We start from the raw sequence: 18,908 nt of genomic DNA, 5'->3' as shown, positions 1-18,908 counted from the left end.
TAATAATTGTCATATAACGACTGACACATGCTTTGAATAAACATTACAATTTCAATACATTATGGAGATAACTAAAAACTTTTAAAGGCCTGAATTACCAAGTAAAAGTTGGGCTCTATAGTAAACCTACAAAAGCAGACAGCACCACAAATATACAGTAAATGCTATGCCAACTGAGTATTGCAGTGTGCCAAAAAAAGCCAACTTTCTAGATAGTTAAAGATGCCCACAAAAACATTGCACAAACCAAACATAGCAAAAAATAAAAATCTTTATTATTGATACAAAAAGTAAAGCAAAGAGAAGATATTAAAAAATGGAAAATTAAAGGTCTACGGTCAACAAAATATAGATGTGACTTCCCCTGCTAGATCCTGCTTCAATAAAGCACAAAATGTATGATGCAAAGGATATAACAGAATAATATGCCATACAAAAGCATGATAGGCAAATCATGACTCCAAATTCAAAATGTACTGCCATAAATTTAGTAAAAATAAAGCGCTTGGTCCCCAAAGAAACCTGTGGGCAGGTACAGGTAGATTAATAATGTAACACTAATGATTAATAGATATTTAAACATGCATACAAAGACTTTTGCAAATAATGTGACATTAATGAGTCAAAGAATTTCAAGTGAACAGATGAACGCCATGTCCATATACGAGACCCATTCACAAGCCTATATGTCCTTCATGATGATCTTTTATTATAAAATAGGAGCAGTATACCATCTTCTTATATCCTCACTTCTCTAATTATCATTGATGTTACATTATTCATATACCTGTACATGCCCACAGGTGTATTGGAGGTCTAACTAAGGGTTGGATTTGGATTATGGCACTTTTATGGCAGCACCCCTTGTACTGCCAGACTGCCCATTGCACTGTAAATCGTGCTTTTGGGTGGTGCAGTATTTTAGGCTTAGAATACCCTTTGACACTTACATTTTGCGCTTTGTTAGAGCAGGAACATTAAATTTCTTGTGTTGATGTTAGACATTTAATTTTTCAATTCATTATTGCCTTAGATTTTCTGTGCAACTAAACACATTTTGTGGTTTGAATATATGGGATGTTTGGCTTTACATTCTCAAACATGTTGGAGCTGATGAAAACCAGGGATTCTGAACATTCTACTTACTGATCAATTTATTTAGATCATTTATATACTTCGGTCTAGTCACATTTTTTCATGGACCACAATTTTTTTTTTCATAAAGGCAATAAAGATTTCATTTTTTCAACCTCTTGTGTTTTAAACAAGGGATATTTATATATTGGCAAAACACCAGGTAAGCTAGCTATCACTGGTTCTGTAAACAGCACAGGCACCGCACATAGCCACACTACAGTGTGGCAGTAATGCTGCAAACAGTGCAAATGAAGCCTTTACAGGCAATCTTCCAATGAATGGAGTGCGACTTCAATGCCAAAAGTTTGTGCAGCACTAATGCGGCATTCTGTCAAGGTGGCTCTTTTACTTAGCTTCCGTTCCACCGCAGAAATAATCGTTTATAAAATTGTTCAAAATACCTGAAATTTGACAGGGGAGCAGATCTTCCCCCTCTGACAGACGCCTCGCATTCATCAATTGTGCCCGTGTTCTTAGATCACATCCTGGCCTTCAGATCCCGCCCCGCAGTCGCTTAGGATTTATTCACACTGCAGGGCTGGGAATCTCGGGCATGCGCAGTAGTTATCTGCGGCTCTCATGCCCAAGATTCCCAGCCCCGCAGTGTGAATAAATCATAAACAACTGCGGGGCGGGATCTGTGGCCACGCGATATGAAGGCCAGGATGTGAACTGAGAGCATGGGCACGTTGGGCATCGCTAACTGCGCATGCCCACGAAACTAAAGTATTTCTGCGGTGGAACGGAAGCTAAGTAACAGAGACACCTTGACAGAATGCAGCATTAGTGCTGCACAAGGTGGCTCTTACTTAAAAACGCCTGGAGGGGGTGACAGGTTCCCTTTAATTATTTGGACTACACTGGATACTAGAGATTCTGGACACAGAGCGACGCACTTAGGAAAAAATATAACTGTATGGCCCCAAGAGTTCTGACTCATATGGTACCATATATGCTCACTGTAAGGCCCATCATTGCTTTAATGCTTATACTGGATAAAAGAATATTTAGAATTGAGAGTCCTCAGTGGTTGATACCTTTTAATGGCTAACTGAAAAGATGGTAACAAATTGCAAGCTTTCGAGACTAGGCAGGTCTCTTCATCAGGCTAGACTAATACAAAGAAGAATAACATTTATACACAAGACAGCACAGAATACTGGATAAAGAAATCCACCTTTAAGCGTAGCTTTCTTGAGCACCTTCATTGCATACAGATGATTGTTGTCAGGAGGAGTGATCTTTCGAACCAAAAATACCTATAGAGAAAAAAATAAATTAATATATATTCAGAGAAAGTTTCACACATCAGTTTTTTGGCAATTTATCATCAGTTGTTATTCTTAAGGACAGATCACAGACCACCACAAAGGATATACCATTTCATAATGTGAGAAAAAAAAAAGACTGATCAATGTTGTGTATGACACTCGCCAATATTAGTCAATAGTCTCATGAGAAAAAAAAAAAAAGAGGGATATTACACAGATGTAATCCATGAGCTGTCCGTATTTTACTGCTAAGTGAGTGGGTAGGAGAGGTGAAGATTTGTTTTCTTCACAGAGAAATGGATACAAAAAGTATTGTAAAAACTGACACATGGTTTAAACAACATATCAAGCACACTGAAAAAAGAAAAACCACAGACACTGTCACACATGAGGAAACCCACCCCTCCAAAAAAAAAAAAAAAAAAAAATAATTACAAAATCTGGCATTAGGACTGCTTCAGATCTGCATACAAATCAGTCTGCATTGGACGGCATGGGTGCAAGTCTCTTAACCATCCCCAAAATATCAAACTGCAAAAAACATTTCTACTGGGGCGTAACCCCTATAAAGATCATATCGGGCACATACTGTTTAACTTACTGTTTGTGAAAACATCTATTTAATATGTAAATAATGAGGGTGCACTCTTTATCCTAGGCATTGCCTATGTCTTGATGCACCATTACACCCTTCTGTTTGCATATTAAAGTGGTTTTCCCCATGAACAATGAACAAAATTAATTCTAAATCAACAGATCCACAAATAGATGCGTTAAATAAAAAAATGTGGCTGCCGAAGTCTTTGAGGGAGGCAACGATTGTTGTTTTGCCTAAGGAAGAGATTGTTGGCTAAAGTCTTGGCAGGCAGGCAGGTTGCCTGCCACAGTGATTCACCCGGGCCAGTCTGGGTTTGTGCCTAATAAATCAACAGCCATTAACTTGAGGTTATTCGTAAATATCCAACTGCCAGCGGATAACGCAGGTTGCAGAGCGGTGGTTTCTTTAGATGCGCATAAGGCGTTTGATTGTGTACAGTGGGAGTTTTTGTGGTTGGTTCTCGGGCAGATGGGATTTTGGCCGATTTTCATCTCCTGGGTTAGGTTACTCTATTCCTCCCCAATGGCTAGAATAAGGGTGGACGGAGAGAGATCAGAGAAACTTGATCTTTCTAGAGGGTCACGGCAGGGATGTCCCCTCTTTCCATCACGATGCTCATATTCGGAAAGCTGCTGGAGTTAAAGGCTTTAAGTATGGCCTGGTGGAGGAAAAGATTGCGTTATATGCCAATGACGTTCTTCTGTTTTTGGAGGATCCCCTTGACTCGTTGAATCAGGCGGTAGCTATTGTTGAGTGGTTTGGAGTTATGTCTGGACTGAGGACAATCTGGGATAAATCTAATCTCATGATGGTGGACAGGGATAGAATGGGTGATTTGGGAGAGTTTGATTATTCTAAACAGTTGTTGATCAATTCAGATATCTGGGAATCCAGATTGCTTTGCCGGTCAAGGAATATTTTAGGTTAAATGTGCTTCCACTCTTGGGAAAATTTAAAGATAAAGCTCAGGCTTGGTGCAGGCTGCGTCTCTTGGTGGTGGGTAGGACGAATTTGGCCAAAATGATTCATATGCTGAAACTCCTGTATGTGCTCCATAACTCACCGGTCAGGCTCCCGTGGGTTTTTTTTTTTTCAAAGACTTAACTCCATATTTCGAGATCTGGTTTGGGGTGGACGTCAACCCAGAATTAAATTAGAAATATTGAAGAGGCCTAAAGATGAGGGGGGTCTGGCTTTGCCAAATCCTTGGCCATACTTTCTGGTGTCCCAAGGCCAACATGTTAGCATGTTAGAGGTTGGGGATTAGTTGATGGGGGGGGGGGGGAAGAGTTCAGTGCAGGCCGTCTTTAAATATGTGGTTAGGAGTTTTCTTTTGGTACAAGGGTTGGAAGATGGTAGTTTTGGGCGGTTGGGAAGGAGGTTCCCCAATCTGGGTCTTGTGCAAAAAACGTGGTCTAACATTAAAAAGATCAGAGAGATTTCTGAATTAACTATATACTCCTGTTTGGCTAAATGAAAATCTGGGTGAATGTCATAAGTTGGGATAGCAAGAATCTTTTTCGCGAAAAGGTATTTATTATGTATTGCAATTATTTGTGAATCAAGTGTTGAGGTCATTTGAATCCTTACAAGAGTAATTCCAGGTGCCAGATACAGACTGTTTTTTTATTTGAGGATTCAACATGCTTATAGGCAGCAGTGGAACATTAGTGGGCTGATAGTTCAGAAAGATATTATTTGACTATATTTGTATGGAAGGGACCACGAAAAGGGTGATCTCCAAGATCTTTGAAGACCTGCTGCACTCCTTTTTAATGCAACACCGTATTAGGGCAAGGGATGGATGGGAGCAAGAATTGGGAGTATTGGAAGATGAAGTTTGTCAGTCTATTTTAGAACATATTCCAAAATTGTCACTAAGCGAGCCTGGTCATATGTCACAATTATTTACCATACATAGAGCCTACGGATCTCCTGAGTTTTTATATAGGGTCGGTGTGAGAAGCACACTTCTGAATGTCTGAGATGCTTGAACAAAGATGCGGGTATTTTGCATATGTTATGGGAATGTCTGTGGTTGCAGGCTTTTTTGATTGTGGTGATTTGTATGATTGAGGGAAGGTATGGATGTGTAGTGCCTAGGACTCCGTTGGTTTGCGTGTTGGTATATATTGACAAAATTGCAACTACTATTTCAAAGAAGGTGACGGTGGCCAGGCTGCTGTTCTTGGCCAGAAAATTAATAGCCAGATGTTGGGTGAGCCCTGAACGGAATATATTCGCTAAGTGGATTACATAGTGTCTTTGGAAGAGGCTATATATTGAAGGAATGCAGCGCACAAGTTTGAAAAAATTTGGGCATCTTGGTTGCAGATGGTGTAAGTGTGTGGACGGTGTGGGTGTTTATAAAGGTCTTTTTGGGCAAGTGCCCTGATACATCTATATAGTACAGTGGAGTATGTATATTGCAATTCATTTTTCAGTTCCCGGAGAGAGTTGGTCAATGTTTTTGATGTCCAAGATTGGTTGGGGTGATACAGTACCCAAAATTTGTATAAATGCCCAACTGTATGCTTATTGGCGCAAGTTATATTTGATTTATTTGTTGAATAAAAAAATTATCTGATTTAAATAAATAATAGTTCCTGTGCTGAGATAATCTCATAAATGTGCCCTTGCTATGTACTGTGTAATGGCTGTGTCTAACCGTACAGGAACATGGTCTGATCATACAGCTTCTGGGCAGGGGAGGAAGCAAGAGAGTATACAGACAGGACAGCAGGGGACCACAGCTGCTGCTTTCCGTGAGGTACTGTAAACAAAAATTTCCCTACCTGTTTAATACGAGCAGCAAATGTTTTACGTCCCAGAAAGAATCAACTGTGATCCCATGCTGTAATGCCTGTATACACCTAAACCAAAAAGAAAAACCCTAAGCGGTTGGTCCTGTGTATCTTGGGTAGAACAGGGGTGTCCAACAGTGCGGGTACTGACCCCGCACCTTTCATGCATAAATACCTTTTTTATATCGGTTCAGATGTATGTAAACTGCCACGGTCCGGTCCGATGGACGGGGCTTATTCAACTGCTCCCCCCTCCCTGTCTTGCTCTACACAAGAAGAAATGCATAGAGCAAGACAGGGAGGGGGGGAGCAGGTGAATAAGCCCCGCTCAGCGGCAGTTTACATACATCTGAACCGATATAAAAAAAAGATATTTATGCATGAAAGGTGCGGGGTCAGGGGGAAGCAAAAGTACTAAGAGAATCCTTATGTGACACACAATTGAATGATATCATTATATGATATAACAAACTATATAAAAAAAGGAATATAACAATTTTTGTGAACATGTATTCCCATAAAAATTAGAATTCGATTTTAATGATAAAATTAAAAAACACCTATTCCCGTGAACAATTGATAAAAAAGACAAAAAATTGTAAACAAAAAAAGCCCTAGTTAAGGCTACAATAGACTATCTGTACCCTTCCTTACTGTGGAGGTTGGCACCCTAATAGATACGATTGTTTGGTGCCCCCACTCAACGTCGACTGACCCTGTCTCTCCTATCTCATTCTACGATCACAGGTGGGAAAACAATGTCAAATAGATAAGAAATTAAGGAAGGGAAAAAAAGGAAAAACCTTTAAAAATAAACAAAATATATAACCACAATACAAGAGTAACCAGGGCGATATGCCCACACCTAAATTGTAATAGAGGCTACCCAATTGAGGTCACTGACACTAAACCTCACAAGCATTGAATAATGTCAAAAACAATTTTTTGCCTGATAAAGAACAATGGGCCAAAAACCACCATACATTGCTAAAAGCATGATTCGCAAGATATATATGCACCAAGGACATAAATAGTCCATTAAATAGAATTATAGCAATATATGGCGGAAAATGGATAGTCGCCTCCGATAGTTAAAATGACCACTAAGTGGTGCAATAGAATAAACCTAAATAGTCATGATATTAAATTGTCCCATAACAGAAAAATAGATGAAAACACAAATAGGACACCACCTAGTGGTTTTACTTATCATTTAAAGTTTCCCCGGTGTAACGGTTCATCAGGAGGCCACAGACTTTAGTACCACTGATACTGGATATACTCCATGATGCCCCAGATAACAGGATGTAAAAAGGCATGGCGGCGGTCTCAAGAAACAAACTTAAATAACCCCTGCTATCATGTATCAGTTAAGCCCATTGGGCGCACGGTCACAAAAGATACAAGTCATTCACTTTACCTAACCAATCGCTAAGTGTTTTTCATTTCCTCACCCTGCTGTGTTCCAAAACAAAGCCAGCGTGCGTATCAAGTCAAGTGCGCATGACCGGCAGTGATGTAATCAGAAAAAAATCAGCGCCCATTACCTCGCAACCAGCAATAACATCCGGGCGAGTACACAGTGCCAGCATGTATAGAAGCGATGTCCAGGCTGAACCGCACTATCGCGCAGGCGCACAAACATCCGGGTAAAAACAAATGCCAGGAAATGTCAGCATATATAGAAACGATGTCCAGGTTATATCGCACTATCGCGCAGGCGCACAAAGGACTAAAAAATGGCACATGTGTCAAATTCAGATTAAACAACAATCATATGCCCATAACTGAGCTGGAAGACTAGATATTAAAATTAAATATGAGCGTCTCCAACAGCAGGGATATTTTATATCTAAGTGTAATAACACTAGGAAAAGTGAATTTATAATAATATACTTATAGTATGATAAATAATGACAAACAATTATTTATGATAAGCAAACTCATAATAGAGTTAGTGCAAAATTATTACACACTACTTACAAAAAGGTTAGCTGCACATTATCAAAAAAGAAAAAACAAGTTTTTAGGGGCCAAAAAGAAGCCATTGGCGGCTAGATCAATCATTACTCTTAAAGGAAACATGTGAATGACAGGCACTCATTCAGACCTTTTGGGGAAAGGGATTGAAGTCTAAATATCCATTCTGCTTCTCTTCTTTGTATAATTTTATCAAGGTCAAGGTCTCCTCCCCAGGGTTTGGGTCTGACCAGCTCAATCAATAAAAAGTTATATCCTTCAGGGATCCACCATGAACCTCATTCATATGTTGGCAAGACTATTAGGAAGCTCAGGATAAGAGCAGGTGAGCATTTGAATGACATCAGAAATAAAAGAGATACATCTATTGCCCGACATAAGAATGAGGTTCATGGTGGATCCCTGAAGGATATAACTTTTTGTATGATTGAGCTGGTCAGACCCAAACCCCGGGGAGGAGACCTTGATTAAATTATACAAAGAAGAGAAGCAGAATGGATATTTAGACTCCAAGCCCTTTCCCCAAAATGTCTAAATGAGTGCCTGTCATTCACATGTTTCCTTTAAGAGTAATGATTGATCTAGCCGCCAATGGCTTCTTTTTGGCCCCTAAAAACTTGTTTTTTCTTTTTTGATAATGTGCAGCTAACCTTTTTGTAAGTAGTGTGTAATAATTTCGCGCTAACTCTATTATGAGTTTGCTTATCATAAATAATTATTGTCTGTCATTATTTATCATACTATAAGTATATTATAAATTCACTTTTCCTAGTGTTATTACACTTGGATATAAAATATCCCTGTTGTTGGAGACGCTCATTTAATTTTAATATCTAGTCTTCCAGCTCAGTTATGGGCAATATGATTATTGTTTAATCTGAATTTGACACATGCGCCATTTTTTAGTCCTTTGTGCGCCTGCGCGATATAACCTGGACATCGTTTCTATATATGCTGACATTTCCTGGCATTTGTATTTACCCGGATGTTTGTGCGCCTGCGCGATAGTGCGGTTCAGCCTGGACATCTCTTCTATACATGCTGGCACTATGTGTACTCGCCCGGATGTTATTGCTGGTTGCGAGGTAATGGGCCCTGATTTTTTTCTGATTACATCACTGCCGGTCATGCGCACTTGACTTGATACGCACGCTGGCTTTGTTTTGGAACGCAGCAGGGTGAGGAAATGAAAAACACTTAGCGATTGGCTAGGTAAAGTGAATGACTTGTATCTTTTGTGACCGTGCGCCCAATGGGCTTAACTGATACATGATAGCAGGGGTTATTTAAGTTTGTTTCTTGAGACCGCCGCCATGCCTTTTTACATCCTGTTATCTGGGGCATCATGGAGTATATCCAGTATCAGTGGTACTAAAGTCTGTGGCCTCCTGATGAACCGTTACATCGGGGAAACGCATCAGGGAGACTTTAAATGATAAGTAAAACCACTAGGTGGTGTCCTATTTGTGTTTTCATCTATTTGTCTGTTATGGGACAATTTAATATGACTAGTTAGGTTTATTCTATTGCACCACTTAGTGGTCATTTTAACTATCAGAGGCGACTATCCATTTTCCGCCATATATTGCTATAATTCTATTTATTGGACTATTTATGTCCTTGGTGCATATATATCTTGCGAATCATGCTTTTAGCAATGTGTGGTGGTTTTTGGCCCATTGTTCTTTATCAGGCAAAAAATTGTTTTTGACATTATTCAATGCTTGTGAGGTTTAGTGTCAGTGGCCTCAATTGGGTAGCCTCTATTACAATTTAGGTGTGGGCATATCGCCCTGGTTACTCTTGTATTGTGGTTATATATTTTGTTTATTTTTTAAAGGTTTTTCCTTTTTTTCCCCTTCCTTCATTTCTTATCTATTTGACATTGTTTTCCCACCTGTGATCATAGGGTGAGATAGCGGAGACAGGGTCAGTCGACGTTGAGTGGGGGCGTCAAGCAATCGTATCTATTAGGGTGCCAACCTCCACGGTAAGGAAAGGTACAGATAGTCTATTGTAGCCTTAACTAGGGCTTTTTTTGTTTACAATTTTTTGTCTTTTTTATCATTTGTTCACGGGAATAGGTATTATCATTACATGCTATCTCAAAAAAGGGGAGACAAATTCCCTTTAAAGGGCACCGCACACTGCTGACTACGTCTTGACTCATCTTCTTACACCTCCAGCATCAATGTGCAAGCACAGACAACCGAACTGATTTTAAACAGCGTTCGCTATTACCAACCGAGTATTGCCAATTAAGACCAGGTGTTGTACCACAAACTGTGCCTTGTTGCACCATTACACCCTTGCATATTAAAAAGGTTTTCACACTAACAAAATTCATTTTAATCAACAGATCTTGGAATAATAACTTCCACAATTGAATGTGGTTAAATTAAATGCTCCTGTGCTGAGATAATCTTATAAATGTGCCCCTGCTGTGTACTGTGCAATGGCTGTGTCTAAGAGCCCCGTCACACATAGCGACGCACCAGCGATCCAGAGAACGATATGACCTTGTCAGGATCGCTGGTGAGCTGCCAAACAGGCAGCTTCACCAGTGATCAGCACCAGCGACACGCAGGTAACAAGCGACGGACGTCGCTTAGTTACCCACTGTGTACCTTAGTTACCAGCGTGCTGGTGCAGGGAGCTGGTAACCAAGGTACACATTGGGTTTTTAAGCGGCGCGCGGCACTTAGAAACCCGATGTGTACCTTGGTTACCAGCTCCCTGCACCAGCGCGCTGGTAACTAAGGTACACATCGGGTTTCTAAGCGATGCGCGCCGCTTAGAAACCCTCTGTTTACATTAGTTACCAGCTCCTGCTCGCTGATCGCTGGTCTCCCGCCTGTCACACGCAGCGATGCGTGCTGGCCAGCAGGAGACCAGCGATCAAAAAAATGTCCTGGCCATTCCAGGATGATCAGCGGTAACCGGTAGGGGGGCTGGTCGCTGGCAACAGCGATCTCACCAGCGAGATCGCTCACATACAGCGATCTCACTGGTGAGATCGCTGTTGCGTCACAAAACTTGCGAGATCGCTATGTGTGACGGGGGCTTTACCATGCAGGACAATTGTCTTATCATACCACATCTCCTGGGCATGGGAGGAAGCAAAAGAGTATATAGGCATTACAGCATGGGATCACAGCTGGTTCTTTCTGTGAGGTAAAACATTTGCTGCTTGTTTTAAACAGGTAGGGAAATTTTTGTTTACAGTACCTCACAGAAAGCAGCAGCAGTGATCCCCTGCTGTAATGTCTGTATACTCTCTGCTTTCTCCCCTGCCCAGGAGAAGTGGTATGATCAGACCATGCTCCTGTATGGTCAGACACGGCCATTACACAGCACATAGCAGGGGCACATTTATAAGATTATCTCAGCACAGGAACATTTGACCCATTTCCTTTGCTATTATGGCACACTCCTATTCATGGTCACCAGATGAGCCCCAATAACAGGAGGGGGCGAAACGCAGAGGGACAAGCAGGGCTGTGGAGTCTGTAAGCCAAACCTGCGACTCCGACTCCTCAATTTCCCTTACACCGACTCCACGACTGACATATATTGCTTATATTCAAGTGAAAAATTTATTGTAGTACAATGTGAACATCAGACACTTAATCATTTTTATGATACAATAATCAAGATATGTAGATAGAACATAATATATATTTATTGGAAAACAACTTTAGAACACAAAAAACTGTAAAGAATTGTAAATATCTAATACACTATGCAATATCGATTACATATATAACACTGTGTAATAAAACTATGTAAGTGGCAAAAATCAGTTTTCAACAAAAACATACTAAATAACATTTGTGCAGTCTATGAATTTGTCCTAAGAAATAGAATTGCCTCCATCAGATCCTTCTTCATAGATGACCTCAAATCTGACCTAATAATTTTAAGGCCAGAGAACAACCTATCTACACTAACTTGGGTGGGTTGGAGGAAAAGCCGTAACCACATGGGCAGCATCTCTATCAATTTCTGGGTATAAAGGAATTGCCTCATGCACAGTCAGTTTTGATGAACGGTTGAATTTTTCTATTTCTTTGAGAGCAAGTGAAAGATTTTGCTGAAATATGGTTAATCTGCTTGCTATAGGAGACGGAGTGGTCTTTTTCCTTGCGGCAACGCTTTGCCTGCTCCATGTCATCCAAATACTTGTCAAAGTCAAAGTCAAACTCCTCATCTGATGAGGATGAAGATATGGCAGCAGTAGCACTGTCAGGACCCAAGTCCTCTTGCACCTGGCAGTCCTCCTGTAGGCCACTCATCCTAACTGCTACCTCAGTCAGAGCTTCTTTTCCTTTAGTAAGCTGTTGATCATCAAGCAGTATACAATGACTTGGGTCCACATAAACAGCTGCCAGAAAAATTTTATTTTCTAATAGCAGTGTCTCTCTCCGTTTCATTGAAGGAGAAATGCCATCTGCGATTAAACCACCTCTTTGGGACAAGCAAAATAGCAAGTTCTTCCACTCCCTTATGAAAATGCCGGGAGTTAAATCCTCAGCTTGTAATTTTTTAGTCACGGTAAATGGGTGGTTAAGCAATTCCTTCAATTCAGCCACCTGTGTCCATTGACTGTAGGGTTACCTGAGGGTTCGCCATATCTGTAAGAAACGGTTTTAGTTCAAGCAATCGCTCAATCATTAAATAAGTGCTGCCCCACCGAGTAGCTTGATCAACAATTTCCCCTTTCCCAGCACATCTCTTCAAGATGGAATCAATTTTAGGGGTTCTGGCGGCAATAGCCAATTTCCTCACTTTTCCAATCAGATTTCCAGCATGTCCCTCTTGCAGACTCTCTTATTGCCAGCTGCAGAGTGTGCACAACACAACGCATGTGATGAATAGGAAAGTGTTTTGAAGCAGCTTCAACAAGATCATCTATTTCTAAAGTATAATTTTGCTGTTCTTCTGTAGTAATATCTGTTTGTTACTCAGTTGCATGAACAGCACTGTGGCCTTCCACCTCAAACATTCTGAATCCTAATTTTTCTTCTAGCTGTTGTTCATTACTCTCATTCATCAGTTTAATTGTACTTATGTTTGAAGCATTGTCCGTTACAATAGCAAGAACCTGTTCTTTTTTGAGTTCATAATCTTGCAGGACTTTTTCCACTAAGGCCTGAAGAAACTGGCTGCTGTGATGAGCTTTAGTATCTTTTACTGCCAATGTCTTGGTAATAATTGCTTTGTCACAAACATATCGAACATTGATGGCAAAATAGTTCACTCTGTGACGTGTGCAGGCATCCATTTTAAGAAACATGAAGCGTCTTTTGAGTGTCTTTTTTTAAGATCTTCCTTTTGTTTAAGGGCTTCTTCAATCACTAATTTTCTAATACTTTCTCTTTCCAGAGAAATACCAAGTTTGCGGGGCATTTCTCCATTAAGAGCTGTAAAAGCTGGTCGTGCAAATAGTGATAACGGTACACCGTCCTTCACAACAAGCTGTATGAGCTGTCTTTTAAACATATCTGCTGTAATTGTTACAGTAACTTTGTCACTTACAAAATATCTTGTTAATTATGTTTGAGATGCTCTTTCCTCCTCATTTGCCTGGCTGGAAGTGCTGGGCACAGGTTTCTTGGTGCTGCTGTTATCTTTCTCAGTCACAGCTTTGAAAACTTCTGGGTGGAAGCGTTGTAAATATCTTTTTAGATTGGAAGCTCTTGTAGGAGCATTTTTATCACTGCCTGAGTATGTGCTGATTTTGGCATCACAGCATTTGTTTTCCTCTGGGTCACTTGTCATACATTGACACAAAATATTTTTCTTCTTGAGTCACTGTGAAATGCTCAAATACAGCTGACTTCATGGGGAGCTTCTTGACATTTTGTAATCATATAAATTCACTCTCAAAATAATTTTGTCCTATAAAATAAAATAATGTATATTATAATTCCAGCAAGAACAAGAATTTGATACACTGACAATTTTGCATGTTTTCCCACCTACAAAGAATGGAGAGGTCTACAATTGTACACTTCACCTGTGAGAGACAGACTAAAAAAATCCAGAAAATCACATTGTATGATTTAAATAATATGCATTTTATTGAATGAAATACCTATTTGATACAATAGAAAAACAGAAATTAATATTTGGTACAGAAACCTTTGTTTGCAATTACAGAGGTCAGACATTTCCTGTAGATTCTGTTTCAGTTTGAAGTGTATCTATGATTAAAAATTTCAGACCTCTCCATTCTTTGTAGGTGGGAATCGACAGTGTATCAAATACATACTTTCCCCACTGTATAATTTTAGATAGAAATAGAACAAACTTTGCATAAATCAGTAGTACAGATGACAAATATAAAGTTTGTTAAATATGTTATTAGATAGCTTTATTTTGAATTTCCAAGGCTTTTTTTATTAGGGTACAGCTCACTAAATGCTTCACAGTCTCTGAAGAGGGGAGGAGGGAGGGAGCAAGTTTGTTGTGTATCATACTCCAGGAACAAAGAAACTGATAACAGAGCTAATAACTTGATGTTTTGGCTTCATACAAGTCCTCATCAATCCTGTTGCTGTATTTTCCCTGTATATTGTATGTATATTGTATAAGAAGATGTGGTGAATGCAGTCTATTTATTCCTACTATCAATTGATGATGATGTGTTACTGAAGACGAGCAATGCCAGTCCTGGGCAGCTATGAGGTGTACCTGACTGGTGGTTTAAAAAAAAAAAAAAAAAAAAAAAAAAAAAAAAAGAGTGTTAAGGGGGTTTTACACTAAGCGATATCGCTAGCAATATCGCTAAAACGTCACCGGTTTTGTGACGTTATAGCTAGCGATATCGCTATGTGTGATACTTACCTCCGACCGGCGCCATCGCTGATCGGGCGGCTCCATTTCTCATCGTCAGCTTCTTGCTGGGCTTTCTGCTGTGAGACGAGCGACGCGTGGAGGCGGGCGGGAGGACGCCAGGATCGCTGTGTGTGAAAGGTGAGTATCGTGCGCTGCGTCGCTGCTGCATCGCTGTGAGATCTGCCTGTGTGACAGCTCACTAGCGATCATTTAGCGATGCACCAGCGATCCTGACCGGGTCGGATCGCTGGTGCATCGCTAAATGTAAAGCGGGCTTTAGTCTCTGTGCTACCCGGTTTTCATTGTTTTTGGTACAGATAAGATATGGACAGACAGATATAGATAAATGGATGGAGCAGATTTCTAATCTGCTTTTGCTATTGAAAACATTATGAGCTCAAAAACCTTTCAGGTGATGCGGTTTTTTAAAAATCTGATCTGCTTTTGAAGCTGAAAAACATATCCTCAAAAAACGCAGCAAAAACGCTGTGTGTGATTGTAGCCTTAGATCAGGAATAGAACAGCCATTTATAGGACATTTCATAACTTTCCCAAATTCCTATGAAAAAATATTCAGCACTTTCTGCATTGAATTACTGTACCCAATTTATTATATATTTTAGGAGTCGGTCCATTTTATACCGACTCTGACTCCACAGCCCTGGGGACAAGGGACATCAATACACTGGAGGTTACTTCAACCATATAAGTGATCCACTGTGATCCGTCTTTTGAATTTTAAATTTACAGTCTATGAACTCTGAGGAACCCCCTTTTTTCTGTATATTGCATCTCTAATCTGCATCTGAAAGTGTTCTATATACATATGTCATATTTTATTGTTTACACTGAGCACATATGCACTTTTATATACACTAGGTTGTGTTCTAGCTGTGAAGGCAGTTAGTTTACTATACAGAGGTTGCTTACAGATATATTAACCTCATGTTCAGTGGCCTTTCATCAATAGAGAGAGACTTTTTAGATACAGCATAGCAAGATCATAAACAAGTTCCATTATGTGTATGTTGTTTTTTTGGTACTGGTGTAGAATTAGGGATATGCAGGGAATATAAGGGACTGCCGACAATGATTGGGGGCGCAATATCGAATTTTAGGGTGCCAACCTCCGCTGTTAGGTAGGTGATCAGTCTATTAGGGACTCATTAGGACCAGTGTAGGATTGTGACACTAGACTGTCCAAACACCGTACCTAACTCCCTGGCTAATATTCCCCTATTCTAAATGCCCAGGAGGTGCTATATGTATATCTACTAGAGTATTGTGAATACATTAAATATTAAAAGTTAAATTTTAAGAGACTACTCCGAGAGACCGCGGGCTGTTGCGGCTTGTACTTGTGCTCATGACCCGTGCCCGACGCCGTTTCTGAGGCATCCACATAGAGGACTGTTTCCACGTTCCCACGCACCCAAGCCAAGCAGGACTGCATCTATCGGCACTGTTGGACAGCAGTGTTACTCGTTTCTTCGTAGCAGAGCCAGAGACTTTGTTCATCATTTGAGATGCAGCCGGGAGATTTTCCAGGATACCCCTTGCCAGAACTGCAACCGATAAGTGTCCCGTTTATTTTGCATATTCTTTCGCCGATTGCCTTTACCTCCCTGCGTGGAGTATTACTTGTTATTGATTGTTCAGTAAAGCTTTGTTAACCCCTTCTGTCTACAGTTACTCACTGCATCCCACGAACTGTGTGTCCCTAACATTTTGGCGCGGAGACAGAACAGGCGGTTGGGCCCAGAACCAGTATCTCTTTGGAGGCCATGCTGAGCAACTTGCTGAAGTTTACGGGGTCTAATACTATGTTGTGGAGTTGGACGGAACGTATGAGAGGTATGATGAGAATGCACCCGATGACCCCCGCACTCGAGGATGAGGTGGCCATTATGGCTTTAAAAGGAGAGGCTTGAGACTCTGATTTTCCGTACTCTCCGAGACCAAGACACGTTTGCTAAAGTACTCCAGATCTTAGAGGCGACTCATGGGGTCCCCACTGACGTAGGGGAACTTAGGACACGCCTGTCTAGCCGTATGCAAAGAGAGGAGGAGACGGTTACGCAATAAATGAATGCCCTACAAGAATTACACACCACCATTGTCAGAAAAGATGGGATAGGGCCGACAGATGTCATGCTGCCTGACTTGTTGGTGACCGGCCTTGCGGGATGCCCTGTCCAAACAGACCTTGAGAGAGCGGGTACGGGTAGACTCTCGTATTACTTTTTCTGACATAGGGAGAGATGCCCGCTCGCGTAAACAGGAGCAATGGGTGACAGTCCCAGTAGGGAAGGTCCAGAGTGGTGAAGTAACAGTGCAATCAGCAGTTGAACCCCAATAGGTTGAAGAGATGCAAAGAGAAATGGTGAATATTCAAGCAGAATGGCCAAAATGAAAGAGAAAGTTGAGACCGGCCAGTGTACCGCCGGAAGTCAAGGCAAAACAAATGCCCGTAATGAGGGCCGAAGGGTCCGTCGGCCGAGGTCTTTCACATAACTGTGGAGAAAGAACACTTGGCTAGGGAGTGTTCACGATGGGCTGGACCCCGTCCCCGCCGCCCATTAAACTAGAAGGCTCTGAGCTTGGGGGACGTCGCCCGGGGCCAGAATGGAAAGGAAGGAGTAGTGAAAGTCCCATGAATCTGGTGTCTACATGTCCACTGGTATGGGCTGAATTTGATGGTCGGGCCGTGCGTTGCTTAGTGGATACCAGATCGCAAGAAACCACGATGCCAAAAGCGTATTTCTGCTGACACTTTCCAGAAACCCTCAGACCTGAGTGGGGCCCGGTAGCAAAATTGACGGCGGCGAATCACCTGCCCATCCCGGTCGCAGGGGTGGTATGGATGCAGGTCTCTCTGTGTGGGAAGGATCTTGGGCGAAGGGGTATCATATTGACCCAAGGAGAGGCTGGCCACAGTTACACTGTGACATAAGGGATGAATATCCTGAAAGAGTTTGGAAAGCTGCTGAGTGATGAGCCATCGCACTTGTCTTTAAATCAGTGGAGTTCGCACACCCCCCAGCGGCGGGTGTTTCAACAGTTGATTTGTATAGATCAGGTGCAGGAAGTCTCCAGTCAAGGGGAAATGCTAGGGAAGGTGATGGCGCCCGCTCAACTCACCCTGCCACCAGGACCGACGGTGTTAACTCTACCCGTCCGAGCACATGCCCCGCTGGAGAGGGTGGAAGTCCAATTGGAACCCCCAGTAGTACAACTGCCTGCAGGACTCTTGGTGGCCAGGATGCTGGCCATGGTATGAGAGGGAACAGAACGGATACGCTGCATGAACCTCACTGATCAGGAGATTGTCGTCCCACACAGAGGTGAAATAGCTTGAGTAGTGGGCCTGAAGAAGTCATACCGCCCCAGGACATACAGTTAGCAGTGAGTCAGGAAGACCCATGGTCGGTGAAGGTCACCACCTCCCCGACGGCCGAACTGCAATACATCCAAGAGGGTCGGCGCGTCTTAAAACAGATGCGTGCTGAACTTTCCGAACTCACATCCACCCAAGTGCATCAAGTGGAGGCGATAATGGGGCGATACCAGTCTGTTTTTTTCAAACCACGAAGATGACTTCAGCGACACCACGGCAATTACTCACAAAATTCCCACGGGAGATACAGCACCCATTTGAAAGCGCTACCGGCAGATTCTCCCTCAGTTATACCAAGAAGTGAGAGAAATGCTCGGTCAAATGCTGCAGGCGGGTGTCATTAGGGAAAGCCAGAATCCGTGGGTGGCCCCCATTGTACTGGTGCGAAAGAATGTCGGGACCCTGAGGTTCTGCATGAACTACCGTAAGCTTAACACCTGTACTGTATGTGATTCATACCCTTTGCCCCGGATTTAGGAGTCTCTGCGTTGGGAAAGGCCAAGTTCTTCTCAATGCTGGATCTCGCCAGTGGCTACTGGCAAGTGCCCATGTCATAAAAGGATCGGACAAAGACGGCTTTTATACTCCCCATGGGCCTCTTTGAATTCAATAGAATGCCGTTTGGCTTGGCCAATGCCCCCGGTATGTTCTAATGGCTGATGGAGAGGTGTCTAGGCCAGGGTTCCCCAACTCCAGTCCTCAAGACCCACCAACAGGTCATGTTTTCAGGATTTCCCTTGTATTGTACAGGTGATGCAATTATTACCTGTGCAATACTAAGGAAATCCTGAAAACATAACCTGTTGGTGGGCCTTGAGGACCGGAGTGGGGGAACCCTGGTCTAGGCGACTTGAACTTTGAAGTCACCCTTATCTACCTGG

At 41.8% G+C, this 18,908-nt stretch overlaps 1 protein-coding gene across 4 annotated transcripts in view; it reads right to left on the bottom strand.

Annotated features, from left to right (window-relative positions):
* Positions 1-18,908, bottom strand: part of RPS6KA1 (ribosomal protein S6 kinase A1) — a 291,056-nt gene that overhangs the window by 41,682 nt on the left and 230,466 nt on the right. For all 4 annotated transcript variants that reach the window (XM_073563799.1, XM_073563791.1, XM_073563807.1 and 1 more), the window contains one exon: positions 2,315-2,396. In XM_073563799.1, the coding sequence (XP_073419900.1) occupies positions 2,315-2,396 (82 nt within the window). The remainder of the gene's footprint in view (positions 1-2,314; positions 2,397-18,908) is intronic.

The sequence above is a fragment of the Dendrobates tinctorius genome, unplaced genomic scaffold (assembly GCF_039654945.1).
Source record: "Dendrobates tinctorius isolate UK_male_01 unplaced genomic scaffold, ASM3965494v1 ptg000015l, whole genome shotgun sequence".
NCBI classification, from domain to species: Eukaryota; Metazoa; Chordata; class Amphibia; order Anura; family Dendrobatidae; genus Dendrobates; species Dendrobates tinctorius.
Note: the sequence above shows the minus strand (reverse complement) of the source record. Positions and strands in the feature narration are given on the sequence as shown.